Genomic DNA, 16,267 nt, shown 5'->3' on the forward strand with positions numbered 1-16,267 from the left:
CAATCTGAAAACTTATTTTCTTATTTCTTTAGATCGAAGGCGGTTATCGCTACACAAACAACAGTCAGATTTTCGAAAACGGCGACGAAGGGAACCTCGATTCAATTCAGTGTCCAAAATTGATCGAGCATCGCGTATTGTGTTTCCTCTACTCTTCCTCATCATAAACATGTTTTACTGGTACTCGTATCTAGCGCGGAGTTCTAGATGGACCGTGAGTGTTTGATGCCAAGGATTAAGCTTATCTAGGACAAGATCAACATATTTATATAGACAAAAAGTAAATTCGTTAAAATGCTCCTACTCGAAATTATGAATGAATATCGTAGTTAACCGTTGCGCCTTTATTTTTGAAATAAAATAAATTATTTAGTTTTGAAAGAGCTATTTTCTAGAAGTACTTCATTGTTTCCTTAGACAGGTCATATTTTTCTTAAATTAAAATGGAGAACGGACGAATAAAAAGACCCCAACATTGACGGAGCAGTCAAATCCAGGGTTCAGTTTGCTCAGGATCTGTCATTTAAGACCAAGCAGTTATGAAAACTCACTCAGGATTTCCGATGTTTTTTTTGCAACACTAGTGGGCAGATCACATTGACTGTTAAATGATGTAGGGACAAAATCAAAGGTCTTAAAGCGACCTGTCTTGAGTGAAGGAAGACAATTCAGTAGCCGACAAGACTACGGAATTTCCAATAAATATGCTCAACAAAAATGAAAAGCAGCATCATTATTTCATCCATTTATAAACACCACCAGCGGATATTAGAAGCAAGGCTTTGTTAGTCTTACATAAACCTCTGATCGGGAGTTTTTGTGAGGTTTAAACAATCATTTGAGCGCTTGGGTTAGTATCCCCCCCGCCCCCATGGGCAACCTGGACTGTTCTACTCCTAGTAGGGTCGCCCAGTATCGTTCCCTCAGGGTTTCCTCTGCATGTTTCAGTATCGTTGTCATGTAGCCGTTTCCGATTTCACAGAAGAGTTCTGGTCGGTATGGAGGCGTCTCTCTCTGGCCAGTTCGTCCGCTACCTCATTACCTTCTAGCCCAGTATTGCCTGGAACCCAGAGTATCCACATCTTATTGTGTGGGTCAATCGTGTTCAGTCTCTCAATTCCCATACCAATTTGGAGTTCACCTGGTTGCACCTAAGTGCCTTAGCTGCCGCTTAGCTGTCGGTCAGAATAGCAATATTCTGCTCCCTATAGTAGAGGTCTAAGAAGGTACATCTGTCTATGCCGTATATTTCCGCCTAAAATACTCGTCTTCTAGAGTACTTACCTATACGTTCGAAGTATATTTTCCTTATACCAATGACCCCGGCGCTTGTCCCCTCTGCTATAAGAGATTCGTTAGTATACCAGGTAATCTGTTATTGATTTAAACCATAAATCACTGCCTCGCTCTCCCAGTTTGCCCTGTTACTCCAACGAAATGAAATCTCGTTGATGTATTATCCTCTGGTATCAATAATTCGTAGTACCGCTTAAAAAGAATTTAAATTTTCTTCGATTTAAGCAGCTCCCCACTTAACTGATATTCTCGGGCATTCTGAAAATCGTCCTTCTTGCCTGCGTATATGCAGATGGAGAGAAGTTAATTCCAGGACCTCCAGGAATTCCTTTGGGCATGTCCTCATTGCCCCACTAATACTCACACAAGTCAGTCTTTGAAGTATTTATAACTCTCTAGCTGTTAGGCTGAGTTCAGTTCTTTCTACCCAGATTATCACCCCCTAGGCAATCATTGGCCTTACAATGTATATCCCTGAAGTTACTACCTTCTGGATGCATCCCTATTTTTTCCTGCTATGGACCTGCAGTGGTCAAATGGTAGTATAGGTCCCAGGGCGAAACGTGGATTGGTACCCACGATGGAGCATAAAACCTGGGAAACGCCTGCTGAACGAACACCAACATGGAGGCGACCAATTACACCTTGTGCTCAAGGTGTGGGACAGCGAATCAATGTCTGACGACTGACAAAGAGGCATTATCTGTCCCATACATAATAAGAGAGGTATTACGCAATGCGATGGAGCATAAAACCTGGGAAACGCCTGCTGAACGAACACCAACATGGAGGCGACTAATTACACCTTGTGCTCAAGGTGTGGGACAGCGAATCAATGTCTGACGACTGACAAAGAGGCATTATCAGTCCCATACATAATAAGAGAGGTATTACGCAATGCATCAATTATAGAGGTATCACGTTGCTGAGTACCATCTATAAGATATTCTCCGCTATCTTGCTAGGCCGGATAGCCCCATACACCCAGAACATCATTGGCCCATACCAAACAGGCTTCACTCCAGGCAAATCAGCAACAGATCAGATTTTCTCTCTGCGGCAAGGAACGGAAAAACTGTTGGAATATGGACATCAGTTGCACCATTTATTCATCGACTTTAAAGCCGCCTATGATAGCATAGCCAGGGTTAAACTGTACACGGCCATGAGAGAATTCGATATCCCGACGAAATTGGTAAGACTGACTGGGCTGACCCTGACCAATGTGCGAAGCCAGATAAAAGCAGCAGGATCACTCTCAAGACCATTCGACATCAACAACGGTCTACGACACGGAGGTGCCCTATCATGTATCCTCTTTAACCTGACCCTCGAGAAAGTGATCCGTGATGCTAACGCAAATGTGAAGGGTACTATCCTCTTTAAGTCCACCCAACTACTGGTCTATGCTGACGATGTCGACATCATGGGAAGAACCACCCGAGACGTACAAACTGCCTTCATCCAGATCGAGCAGGCGGCGATTGGGGCGAGATCTTGGGCTGCACATCAATGATGGCAAGACAAAATATATAGTGGCAACGTCCTTCTCCTATCTAGGGTCGTAAATCACAACCGATAAAAGGTACGATGATGAAATCCGCGCACGGTTGTTGGTAGCCAACAGAACCTATTTCAGCTTACAAAAACTGTTCCGCTCGAAACGTCTCACCATAGAGTCAAAGTTCTTACTGTACAAGACTATGATCTTACCGGTCCTCATCTATTCCTCGAAGACTTGGGTTCTTAGCAAAAAAATTGCGAACTCTTGGTCGCGTTCGAGAGAAGAATCCTCCAAAGAATTTTTGGCCCCCTACATGAGGATGGACAATTCCGTAACCTACATAATGAAAAAATCTATGAGCAAAACCATGACCGTCAGGTTGTGGATAAAATCCGGCGCAATAGGTTACGTTGGGCGGGTCACTTGATCCGTATGGATGAGGATGATCCCATCTATAAGGGCAATATCTATGGTAGAAAAAGAAGACGAGGCAGACCTTGCTTGAGATGGAGCAATGGCGTAAGCCAGGACTCCAGTCAGCTTTTAGGGATATCGAATTTGTGGACTTCGGTGCAAAACCGGGATGTCTAGAGTTCCTTATTAAGGCAGGCCTAGACCGGATACCGGTTGTTGCGCCATTGATAATGATGATTGGTAAATAAAACAAATTGCTCCGGAGATGAACCTTCAATGAAGAAAGTTTTAAAGCACCTCAAGCACCGTATCAATGGTACGGCCATGAACACTTTCGGTGCCAGAAAAGCGATCAAAACGACTGATCTGATGATTATAAGGTAACTACCGAGAAACTGCAATATTGCGTACCGAACCACGCAACATTCTCAAATAACGCCCGTGGCCGTAAAAAATTATCGAGAATTTTGTCGTTTCGTTTTTCAGGAATTTAATTTCTGAAATCGACATACACAGGCAACAGTCACACCAAGCACGGAAGTTTTACCAAAGCGTAAACAGGATGAGGCAGTATAAACACGCAGTGCTTCCTATTGTGATAAAGAAGGGAATCTGATCTCTTGAATAGGTAATATGCACTTTGATAAATTTAGCAATGAGCCTGCTGGGTTGGAAATCAAGATTACTAGTACTGATACTAATACCGCCATCAAGTGTCGAAAAAACTGTTTGTACAATCCAGAAATTGAAAAACACAAAATTGCCTGGATTTAGCGCAATGTCATCCGTCCTGTCGCTCTCTATGGTTCTCAGTGTTGGCCGACTATAAAAGACAATGTTGAAGATATTGCGTTGGGCTAGTGGCGTGACACGTTTTGATCACATCTGAAATGAGGATAATAATAATAATAATCGTTGGCGCAACTTCATTCAAGACCGTAACGGTACATTACAGTAACACTGTGGGAGACAATGTGGTCAGCTCGCTCGCCCGAGATTATTACCCTGATTTAACTCAGGTACTCATTCACAGCTGAGTCGACTGGTATCCGACGACAAATCACGATACAAATCCCACTGTTACCAGTGAGATTTGAACCGCGACCTTTCGTACGACAGCCTTGTGCTCTAACCACTCAGCTATCCGGACACAATGAGGATATCCGTGATCAATGTGGGGTTGCATCGATCGTGGAAAAATTGCGAGAGGCGTCTTCGATGGTATGGATGGATGGGGATTTAAAAACCTCGAGATTGCATCCAGATCAGGCATTTGATAGAGCCAAATGGCGAAACCGATCACGACGAGCCGACCCCACTTCTGAACGGGACAAAGACTGAAGACAGAGAAGAAGACCAGCAAAGCTAATAAAATATGGCATTTCATCAATTGATCTTGAAAGTATAGAAAAAGGACTCAATGTCAGATACATTTCTCCCATATACAAAAAAGCGGGCACCATCGAAAACCGAAATATCATCAAATCAAATATTTTGTAAATATGATCAAAAATTGTACCATATTTTCATATGTAGACCTTGGGCCTGATACTATAGCCAGAATAACACTTTACAAGGCCCGAAAGCAGCAACAAGTATTGTTAACTTCAAACATATTATTTCAAAAACCCAACATTGGTAAGAATCTAGGTTATAAGCAAACAAAATTGCAAACTTCTAGCCGCCTTCGTGAGAGAGATCCTATGAACTCCTTGAAAATTACCTGAACTATGCAGCCATGGATAAAATCAGGCTCAACAAATTGCGTTGGGGGGGGTCACTTAATCTAAATGGACAAGGACGACCATGCCTGGAAAGTCTAGAAGGGTGACATCTGCGGCAGGAGGCGAGTTAGGCCCTGCCTTCGTTGGAACGATGACATATAACAAGAAACCAAGATTTTTTTATTGAAAACGATATAGAAGATTTGTCTACAAACATACTCGAAACTTAGCAACGACTAAGAATTCATTGGGAATAACGAACTGGATCACTCCGACGTACGATAGTCAATTCTGTAATTTTCAATTGCTGGAAGCCAGACTAGGCACCGGCTGTAGCTTCATTACTGATGAAAAAGAATTTACAACAATTACTAAAAGGTATCAAAATAAATCAATGAAGATGGAACAACAAAACAAATGAACCACATTTGAACATTGAGACTGACACCAAAGAAGATCTTCCAGGATTTCATTTTCTAATAGACAGAGCGCTAGCCGATACCCTGTCCCAATATAAGGCTGATGTAACAGCGTTACAGGAGATGCGTTGGACAGGGACCGGTTTCCTGGAGAAAAGTCGCTACACCTTATATTATAGCGGCGATCCAGTAAAACATCTGCTCGGAGTAGGTTTCTTAGTCAGCCAAAATCCTGCTGTTATCGGCTTCGAAACCATAAGCGAACGGCTATTCACTCTGCGCTTGCGAGACAAATTTAGAAACATAAAACTCATTAACGTTCACGCCCTTACAGGGGAGATTGCAGAATCGGAGAAGGATACCTTAAACGAGGCAGTTGAACGAACCCTCGAAGCCTGCCCTGATATGATATCAAAATCACACTTGGGGATTTTAACATCCAAGTAGGGACGGAGCCCGTATTCAGGCGATACGTTGGCTCTCATAGCTTATATCAAAATACAAATGATAACATATAGGGGGGCCAATATAGACTCGGATCACTATCTCGTTGGTAATAACAATACCACTCAGAATCCCCTCTAACAATCAGGTGAGAGTTAACACTGAAGCCATACACAACACAACCCTCTGCAACACCTATAAGAAGGAAATGGATGCCACAATAACCGCAGTCAACAGATATCCTGGAGATGACGTATCAACAAATGATCTTCACAATCACCTGAAGAACGTAATCATACATACGGCCACAAACATACTTGGCCCCAGCCGCAAAACGAGTCGGAATGACTGGTTTGACGATGAATGTAAGCTAGTAACGGAACGGAAGAATGCTGCATACCAAGTAATGTTGCATTCTCAAAGAGGGGACTTGGATTCTTAACAAGAAAAATTGCGAACTCTTGGCCGCCTTCGAGAGAAAAATCCTCCGAAGAATTCTTGGCCCCCTACATCAGGATGGACGATTACGTAACCTACATAACGACGAAATCTATGAGCAATACCATAACAGTCAGCTTGTGAATAAAATCCGGCTCAATAGGTTACGATGGGCGGGTCACTTAATCCGTATGGATGAAGATAATCCAGCCCGGAAAGTCTATAAGGGCAATATCTATGGTAAGGTAAGGTAAAGAAGACGAGGCAGACCCTGCCTGAGATGGAACGATGGCGTAGGTCAGAATGCCAGACATCTTTTAGGGATATCGAATTGATGGACCTCGGCGCAAAACTGGGATGTCCAGAGTTCCTCATTCAGGCAGGCATAGACCGGATACCGGTTGTTGCGCCGTTGATGATGATGATGAAATCAATTCAAAATTGTGTTAACTGGGCTGAAAAACGATAGAAACCTGTAGTTCTCGGTTGGTTTCTCTTCCATGCGAATTTTACTTTGAGAATTTGCTATCCTTAGTCAAACCAATGGACTTATCAAAACAAATAAGCAAATTCCATTAGTCAATAAACTTATCTGCTAAGAAAGGAAGATCAAAGCACATTTGATTCCTGAAAAAAAAAGAAAATGAAGCCCCACCGCAAAGACAGTTTTTGGGGACCCGATTTGCTGATAACTACCATTGAGATGAAAACCAATCAGGAGCATTTCAATCATACATTCAATTTATTCTTTGTACCATCCAAAATATACATGGATCTAAATTCAATTCGCATAAGCGTTATCCTATTTTCCATAAATAAAAAAAATATACAATTTAATAGAAAATCAGATTGAATCCGTTAAATTGCTACACAAGAGAGAAGTGCGTAGGAATTAGTGTCACTAAAATATAATAAATATTTCAACCGTTTAATCTTATGTGAAAAAAATACTTTTGCTAAATGTATACAACGGTAATCATCGGTTTTGGAGGATTCTTGGCGAATCCTAACTGTCTATGAATTGCAGTAAGTCCCCCAATCTGGGTAGGTACGCGTCGGGTATTAGCTTTTTCTCCTCCGCTGTTCCTGATTTTTGCCATTTTTGTACATCCTCCATCTTATGCACACCAGTGCCTACGAGCAGCGTTTGGAATCCGCAATTTGTGCCAAGCAGAATGTCTGTGTTACACCTACACGAATTGCGAAAATAAATTCAACATTAAGAATCAACAAGTGAACTTGAAAAAAGAGGATAAAACTCAATACGTTTTAGTTTAAAGACGTATGACTATTTGCTAAAAATACGCTTGCTCACCTATCGCCAATCATCAATGTTCGCTCAGGCACAATAATTTTATCGTCGATCAAATGTTTACAACAAGCTGTATTCGGTTTTCCCATCACAAGCGCCGGACGTTCAGCGGCCGTTTCGACCGATCTCACAATTGACCCTGTACCAGGTATAACGCAAGAAGTCATGGGGAATCGCTCGTCTGTGTTTGTAGCCAAAAATAGGCACTCCGCGTTGTTCAAATATGACGTAGCTTTCGCAAGTTTTGGAAAGCTGAAATGTTCATCAAAACCGACAATGACGGCGCCAACTTCACTGTTCAAGTTTCGTTTCAATTCATTATCGACCAAGTTCTTCAGTCCGCCATTTAGCGTATCTGGTCCAACACCAAAACTTGAAATCCCGACAGCATCCAGTTCCTTTTTTATTCCACTACTGCCTATAATGTAGACAGTCTTATTGAATTCCATTCTTTTCAAGTAATTCGCTGCCAGATGAGCAGTGGAGATGATTTTATCTGTATCCACGCAGAAGCCCATCTGCTGCGCTTTGCTGAGAAACTCTTCTCGAGTTTTGGTTGAATTATTTGTTATGAAGTAGACTTTCCTCCCAGAGTGGATGAACTTATTGACCACTTCAATGCTGCCCTCAATGACATCGCTATAAAGCCACAGGACGCCTGAAAAAAGAAACAAAAGGATGATCTTAGATTATAAACTTCTGAACAGCTTCTATAAGTATCAGTATGTGGATACATATTATAACGCAATAATTTCTATAGTCGTTGCGAAGAGCGCCGAGAAACGAATACAAACATCGGTGACTAATTACGTGATCTGAAAAAAACGCATTCAGAGACAGATTAAGTACAAGCTCATCATACCATTAATAAATCTGCTAAAAAGTCAGATATGCTCCCAAACATTTTGGAATATTAAAAGTCGCTGACAAATTTACCGATTTAATTTATCAAGTCAATCCACTAAGTTTACGAGCTCATCCTACTCATCCATTGGCCAATTAATATCATCGCGAAGATCAAACAGTACTTGAAAAACACCAGGTTTGAAAAATATCTGAAAATTGAAAACAATTCAACAAGAACAACTGAAACTAAACAAAGAAAATGATCCCGACACAATTAAAAATTACAGACGTTGACTCATTTCCGAACAGCTCAGACAAATAACCATGCATGGAGATGATGAATCTACAGGCACTCTACACAATTAAAATTAGCAAAAGATCAATCAAAGCATAAAATGTCCATTGTAGCATCGCAACAATCTGGTAATATTTAGGCCCAACCTTATATCAAGTACAGGACCGATGGGGAGTCTCAGGTTCTCTTCGTATACCAATTCCGCAGAGATTGAGGCAAACTCCTCGCGATTGACTTTCCGAAGCCCAAGTAGAACAAGTGGTACGACTTGCGGCGAAGAAGAGTCATCTTGGGCCCTTATAGCGATAAACATCCCATTGGTGGCGTTTGAGGCCGAGGAATTTGCCTAACTCCGAAAGAAAGGAGGGTTTGAGCTGCACTCCCCTCCTGACAGAGGTCCTCGGCAAAAGATTGCGAAGAAATGCCTTTGAAAGGTATAGCCTCAGGACACCGCGTGAACCTATTGATGATTGTGAGCCAATATCTGAAACCGTGCGAGTCTCGTAAAGAGCCGATTAGGTCGAGATGGATTATCTGAAAACACTTGGTAGACCGAGGGACGCCTATCTCTTTCCTCACACGTTTTGTATTCTTGCACCTAGCATTCGATGCACTGGCCCAATAATTAATGTCCTGTTCATGGACGGACAGAAGTACTTAGCATTGCTTAACCCGCTCGTTGCCCGATGCCGGGGTGCGTTATATCGTGAACGGCGTGAAATACTTCCTCGCGGAAATCGGCCGGAATATATGGCTTTGGTTCCTTGAGGTTTCACAGTATATACCGGACGTTGAACCAAAGATAGAAAACTCCCTAAATTTGCATTCACAGTTGGTCCTAAAGTTCTGAAGCACTGCCTTGTGGCGCGGCATCCCCTGGTGCGTTCAGAAAATGAGTGAGTGGAGAGTTCCGCGCCATCTACCCGTCCGCATCCGCAACATTCGAAATAAATTTCGAATGCTACAAATCCTGCCGCGCCACAGCCTTGTCCTACTGCGCCTCCGTGATTGCCGGAAAATCAGCCTTGGCAGGGATCTCTATCTCTGCAATAGGTAACAAAACGTCGGCAAGTACGTTATCCTTGCAGAAACCTGTTGAATATCGGAAATGTTCTGGCTGATAAAGCTCAGGTGCTGAAGTTGGCGAGGCAATGCTTTGTCGGACTTCTATTTCAAAGCAAAGGCGAGTGGCTTATGGTTCGTGAACGCTATGAACGGACTGCCTTCAAGGGAATACCGAAATTTTTTTATTGATGGATAGATAAGCGTTAAGAATCGATCGATAGTGGGCAGCCTCGTGCAAGAAACTACGAGAGAAGTTTAACATGCGTACGAATCTTCTGAGATCCTCTACTGGTTTCAGAGCCGGGAAACTCGAAATCAATTGGATACCTTTAGGGGTTATCAAGTGGCTGAGGAATCTCACTTGCGATTGTCAGAATTTCCATTTCTTAACGTTGAGTACTAGACCGGCCTTAAGAGCACGTGGAAAAATTCACTCGCTGATCTGAATGCTCAGACTCAGAGAACACGATCCGAACATCATCTAAATAAACGAAACAAAAATTGAAGTTGCGTAGCACAGGGTGGATGAATGGTTTGCACAGCATTGCACAGTCCAAAAGTCATCCTAGTGAACTCGAAGAGTCCGAAAGGTGTGCATATTGCCGTTTCGGAATGTTTTCGGGAGCTACATGAATTTGGTGTTATACTCTGACTAAATCCAAGGTCGATAAAATACGGCAGTCTGCGATAAAGTGCAAGTCGTGGATAAGTGGAACAAGGTTTCGATTTAGAATCGTCTGGGCATTTGGAAGTCTGTGGTTGCCAAATCGTCTCCATTCGCCACTGACTATGTGAAGTGGCGGCCAACAGCTGTCTAAAGGTCTGCTTATACCCTGCTTAAGAAGTTCTTTCAACTTTCAACTTTCAAGGACGCACCTTATAAAGATAAGAGAGCACCACATCAACACTACTGATGCGGTGCTGAACATCATGCTTAACTGGCTCAGAGAGATTAGGCTGGCACCATCTTCAAAAACAAAAGTAAGAATGTTGGACGTGCATCAGGAATATATTTTGGAGATCCACTGGCAACCCATAGTGACAAAGGAAGTCTGTGCTGATTTCTGCAATAATTAAATGCCAAGAAAACGATGAAATCCGCGCGCGTTTGTTGGCAGCCAAAAGAGCCTATTTCAGCTTACAAAAACTGTTCCGCTCGGAACGTCTCACCATAGGGTCAAAGCTCTTACTGTACAAGATAATGATCTTGCCAGTCCTCATGTACTCCTTGGAGACTTGGGTTCTTAGCAAGAAAAATTGCGAACTCTTAACCGTGTTCGAGAAAAGAATCCTCCGAAAAATGTTTGGCCCCCTACATGAGGATGGACGATCCCGTAGCCTACATAACGATGAAATCTATGAGCGATACCATGTCTGTCAGGTTGTGGATAAAACCCGGTCCAATAGGTTACGGTGGGCGGGTCACTTAATCCGTATAGATGAGGATTATCCCACCCGAAAAGTCTATAAGGGCAATATCTATGGTAGAAAAAGAAGACTAGACCCTGCCTGAGATGGAGTGATGGCGTGCCATAGCGCCAGGCAGCTTTTAGGGATATCGAATTGGTGGAACTCGGCACACGAGAATTGCTGCTTGCTTCTCGGGGCGTTCAACACTTGCTTGAAGGAGGTAGAAGAAGGTAGAAGGTAGCGAGACTCGCGCTGATCAACAAAGGAAAAGGAGACCCGGAGTTGCCGTCTGCACACCGACCGCTGTATACGCTTGACGCGGCCAGGAAAGGCTCGAAAAGCTCATCAGGAGTAGACTCGATTCGCGCTGCCGACTTATCACCAAGCCTGTTCGGGTTCAGAACAGGGAGATCCACGGTGGCTGCTGTTATGGAGGTCGTGGATGCGGTTCATCAAGCCGAGGCACACAGCCGCCGATCTCGACGAGTAATGCTCCTCATAACGATTAATGTCAGAAATGTCTCCAATTCAGTAAGATGGACAGATATGCTAGGTACATTAGAAAACTCATTCCACGTGCCAAGCTATCTCTTAAGGATATTGGGGGATTATCTGGAAGACCGCTCCCTGCTCTATGGGACGCTAGAAGGCCAGGGGAGGATGGAAATCAGCCTAGGGCCGGATCTCTGGAACGTTTCCTACGATAGTCTGCTGGGACTCGATATCCTCGAAAAATCGTGCCTGGACAGTTATGCAGACGACGTTGCAGCACTTGTTGCCGGACGCATTGTTGAACAAGCGCAAAGCAGACTTAGCGTCCCATATCGATCGGCGAATTGACTATAGAGTCAAAACCAACGATTAAATACCATGGTTTAATGCTCGACTCGAAGATGAGCTTCTACGAGGAAATCAAAACAGCAGCGGACAGGGTTGCAGCTGGAGTCGCGGCCTTAAATCGACTAATGGCGAATTTTGGGGGCCTTATATCTCCTAGAAGAAGTCTACTAGAAGTGCGAGTGGCGTCTATTGATCGTATATTTCAGAACCGGCCGTGATGGTGATCGCGGGAGTGATCCCCGTTGCCCTCTTTGCCAAGGAGCGTAAAGCTATCTACAGCCGTAAGACCTAAAACGTAAGAGAGGTGGTTAGCCGTGAAAAACATCATCGCACCGTCACTGAGTGGCAGCTCTCTTGGCAAAATGAGCCAAGAGGCAGATGGACTGCGCGGCTCTTCAACAATTTAGATCCGTGGCTGAACAAAACGCGCTTTAAGATTGGTTACTTCCTTACCCAACTTCTAACCAGGCATGGAGGTCTTCAGTCTTACCTGCACAGGATTGGGAAGGCGCGATCTCCTGATTATGTGTTCTGGAATGGAGTGGCGGACGACGCTGTCCACACTTTCTTCTCTTGTTAAAGATGGGACGGCTTACGTCACCAGCTTTATGTAGACACAAGGGGGCTCGCTCCAGACAACATTGTACGAGAAGTGCCGAGGAGCGTTGGCAGCTGGAGTCATGTTGCGCATTATGTTCGGGATCTTTTTATTGGGAAGCAAATTGAACTCGACCGGCGGAGGGACCGGATGGCAAGGGGTTCCCTAAACTAACAGCTCCCTTCCTCTCCTCCCCTCCCGTTGGCGAAAGGGATTCCCTAACTTGCAGGCTCCCACAGCCGGGAGAGCGGGAGGGCCAGCTTGAACTAATGTGCCAAATGGTTGCAGGCTAGTTCTCTGTGCGTAAACGCATTCGCCTACCCTACTCCGAAAAAACCACGACGCCTTAATGGGAGAGCTTCAAGATAGCCAGTCATTTGGTGATACAACGCCACGCGACTCCAGTTCAAGCATTGCTATAAGCATGGTATCAAGAGTGCAGTGGATATAATGCTATGTCATAATCGCTGGTTCGATACCAAGAGTTTGGAGCTTGAATGACGTAAAAAAATGTCGAAAATTGACTGAAATCCCCAAAAACCGACGATAGTAGGTAAGTGACTCAGAACAATAACGAAAAACTTATTATTCTGGGAAATTTTTTGGAAAGATAAATACTTCTCGTCACAAAACATTCCACCTAAATGTGTGGGAATATGAAACCAACAAACTTGATTTAAAATAGTTGCTGAGGCTCCGAACACATTAAAGATGCACACAATGCATCAGTTACCGCCAATGCGTTGAGCAACACCGGAAATATCTTTTTATCCACTAAATGGAGCATAATTTTGAAGCTGTAAATTAAGCATTCACGACCGATACGCTTATGTGAAAACTCCGCTGGTAAGGTTCACACTTGAGCTGGAAATGTGAGCCGACACTAATCAAGCGATGTTATCATTTCCATCATTAACTTACGTAAAACGATGGAATATTTTGTGAAGCAATTACGCTGTGAGTTGTTCGATGGAAGCCCTTTAGTTTGTAAGTCTCCATGTTTGCTTAAGCAATAAATCTTAGATTGCGCCAAGTGGAATTGGCAACCAAAAAATGAATAGTTCGTGAAAGCGCGCAAACTGATAAGGGAACCTTGGGGATGATTTCCTCGTGCATGAACAATGAGCATGACAATTCAATAACCGATTCACAAGCTGATATGCTCGCCAAATCCCTCCATAGATAGCCGAGCACCCGCCAGCCAACTCCGCGCCACCATGACTGCGTTTTCGGTAAAGGTCAAAAAGGTCTTTATATGGTTAGTTTGCCCGGCCGGTGCCTTGGCAATTTGCCAATCCGGGCGAAGTCATCGCTCAAACCAGCCGTCAGTCATCATTTCACGCATTTTCCGATGGTTTCGTCACTCCTTTACATAAGAACTCTAGACAATCCAAGCATGAAAACTTCCCAGTCCCAGCACGGGCCCAAGGTCAACGTGACTAAAGTCCCAGCTGATCGGCGCCCACTCACTTTTCCAACGAATTTTCTTCACTGAAAAACACAACGTTCCGCACGGAAAATCGCTTACCATCGCAATCGGTGAGTATAGCGTCGAAGTTGCTGAGCCAATCCTTGACTTCCTGCGCTGGCAGCTTCAGTAATTCCTTTGTTTGCTTCTCGAGGTGCATCGCGCTCGCTTTCCGTCCCAGTGTCGCCGTTGAAGTGAAAACCGACCGTCGTCTGTGAAATGGATCTTTGCTTTGCTAAGAATGTATGAACACTAATCTGACACGAATTGATGTCGAACGGCAAAGGAAATTTACAGGAGATTCGTCACGACCGACAGCATCTGCACTACTTTTCCCAACGACTCTTGATCTTGGCCGAGCTGCCGACTTGAGGAACTTTGTGGAGTGAGGCCTCACACGATGAGCAAGCGCGATTTGACATTGAAGTTGATTGGAAAGTTGAACGCAAGTCGGATATATGGCCATTGAGAGTGCAGCAAATAAGAGAACGTGTTCCATTTTCTCGCGGAACGATTGATGATGCAGGGGAGCCCTATAAATTAGGTGGGAACGGGTTTGAATTTAAATTGCCAAAAACCAAAATTTGAGATATTTGGAAAATATCAATTTTCAATACTTCAAGTGTGTTTCCTGAAGAAACAAAAGTCTTTTTTCTATTATCGATGGAGGTGAAAATTTTAAGAAGACATTGCTATGAAAAGTTGCACGGCGTTTGAAATTATCTTTAAAACACATATTTAAAGTTTTGAGTCAAACTAAACCTTATTAAAATCGATTCACTGTGTGTGTGGCTGTGTGTCTGTGAGTCTGTCACATGCACTTTTCTTCAAAACAGTTAAACCGATCCGAATGAAATTTGGAGGAGAGATGGGAACTATAAAATCCCATGCATACAGTGAGTGACATAAATTTATGTGGAGTTTAAAGAGGGACTCCCCATGCATGCAAAAGGAGGATTTAAAAAAATTTTCACCGGATATAGTCATATAAAATAAAAAGTCCCGATTAGTTGTTTCCGAAATTGATATTAGCTTTGGCGTGGGTTGCAAAGTGCGCGAGTAAGGAATCAAAATGTACGCACTTAAAGTGAGACAGGACTCGTTTTCGGAAACTACCCAACCCACAAATCCGAAAAAATCAGGAAGGTGCGTTTAAATGAAATCTAGGCCATAAAATATGTTCCATTCCGATATCTGCTCAAATAAACTTATTAATAGTATATTACCGGTGGTCAAAGGGTAGTATAGGTCCAGGGCGAAACGTGGATTAGTACTCACGATGGAGCATAAAACCTGGAAAACGCCTGCTGAACCAATACCAACAGCTCAACTGCCAAACCCTATTTCCACCTCCACGTGGTGATCGCTGGGAGTCCTTTCTTCATGAAAAACTGCAGACAGAGAAGGATGAAGGCGAGTCTCCCGCACATAAAAAGGGAGAAAATGTACCAACTGGTCCTTCAGGTTGGGGGTTGGGTAGGGCTCACCACCCTACACGAAAAACTGATGTTACGTAGCCACAGAAGGAGCCTCGGACAGGATGAATTTGAAAACAACGAACCCGGCAACGACAACGGATTAACAATTTGCGCATTTTCTCATGGAACGTGCGCTCTTTGTACAGACCGAATGCTGTTGAGCAGCTAGCCAATACCCTGTCCCAATATAAGGCTGATGGAACACCATTGCAAGAGATACGATGGAGAAGAGCCGCTACACCATATATTATAGCCGCCATCCAGCAAACCATGTGCTCGAAGCAGATTTCTTAGCCAGCCAAAAAATGAAACCTGCTTTTATCGGCTTTGAAAATATAAACGAAAGGCTATGCACTCTGCGGTTGCGAGGCAAGTTTAGAAATATAAGCCTCATCAACGTTGACGCCCCTACAGAGGAGACTGCAGAGTCGGAGAAGGATACCTTCTACGAGGCAGTTGAGCAGGCCCTCGAAGCCTGTCCCAAGTATGATATCAAAATTCTACTTGGAGATTTCAACGGTCAAGTAGGAACAGAGCCCGTATTCAGACTATAAGTTGGCTCGCATAGCTTTCATAGGGATACCAATGATAACCCACTGCGGATTATTCAGTTAGCATTACCGCACGAACTGGTTGTTGGAGGTACCTGGTATGCGCCGAAAGCGGTTCACAAACATACGTGGACCTGTCCAGACGGGACCACTTTCCACCAAATT

General features: G+C 43.7%; 2 protein-coding genes across 6 annotated transcripts in view; one reads left to right on the plus strand and one right to left on the minus strand.

Annotated features, from left to right (window-relative positions):
• Positions 1–404, plus strand: part of LOC119650085 (gamma-aminobutyric acid receptor alpha-like) — a 56,376-nt gene extending 55,972 nt beyond the window's left edge. For all 5 annotated transcript variants that reach the window (XM_038052592.1, XM_038052589.1, XM_038052594.1 and 2 more), the window contains one exon: positions 33–404. In XM_038052592.1, the coding sequence (XP_037908520.1) occupies positions 33–226 (194 nt within the window). In that variant the 3' untranslated portion in view covers positions 227–404. The remainder of the gene's footprint in view (positions 1–32) is intronic.
• A 6,558-nt stretch (positions 405–6,962) lies between these two features.
• On the minus strand, positions 6,963–14,528 carry LOC119649034 (glycerol-3-phosphate phosphatase-like). Its single transcript, XM_038050992.1, has 4 exons — positions 14,369–14,528; positions 14,134–14,285; positions 7,555–8,209; positions 6,963–7,429 (listed from the first exon to the last, which is right to left on the minus strand). The coding sequence occupies exons 1-4, from the start codon at positions 14,392–14,394 to the stop codon at positions 7,246–7,248; spliced, it is 1,017 nt and encodes a 338-aa protein (XP_037906920.1). The 5' UTR covers positions 14,395–14,528; the 3' UTR covers positions 6,963–7,245.
• Positions 14,529–16,267: the final 1,739 nt, after the last annotated feature.

Source organism: Hermetia illucens, chromosome 2 (genome assembly GCF_905115235.1).
Source record: "Hermetia illucens chromosome 2, iHerIll2.2.curated.20191125, whole genome shotgun sequence".
Classification (NCBI taxonomy): domain Eukaryota; kingdom Metazoa; phylum Arthropoda; class Insecta; order Diptera; family Stratiomyidae; genus Hermetia; species Hermetia illucens.

Excerpts from the sequence above, each read along its gene's own strand:
- LOC119649034 (XM_038050992.1), bottom strand. The coding sequence starts at position 14,394 with ATGCTGTCGGTCGTGACGAATCTCCT. Across the intron at positions 14,286-14,368 it reads TCGGTCGTGACGAATCTCCT|ACGACGGTCGGTTTTCACTT; the intron begins GTAAATTTCCTT and ends TCCATTTCACAG. Across the intron at positions 7,430-7,554 it reads ACATTGATGATTGGCGATAG|GTGTAACACAGACATTCTGC; the intron begins GTGAGCAAGCGT and ends CAATTCGTGTAG.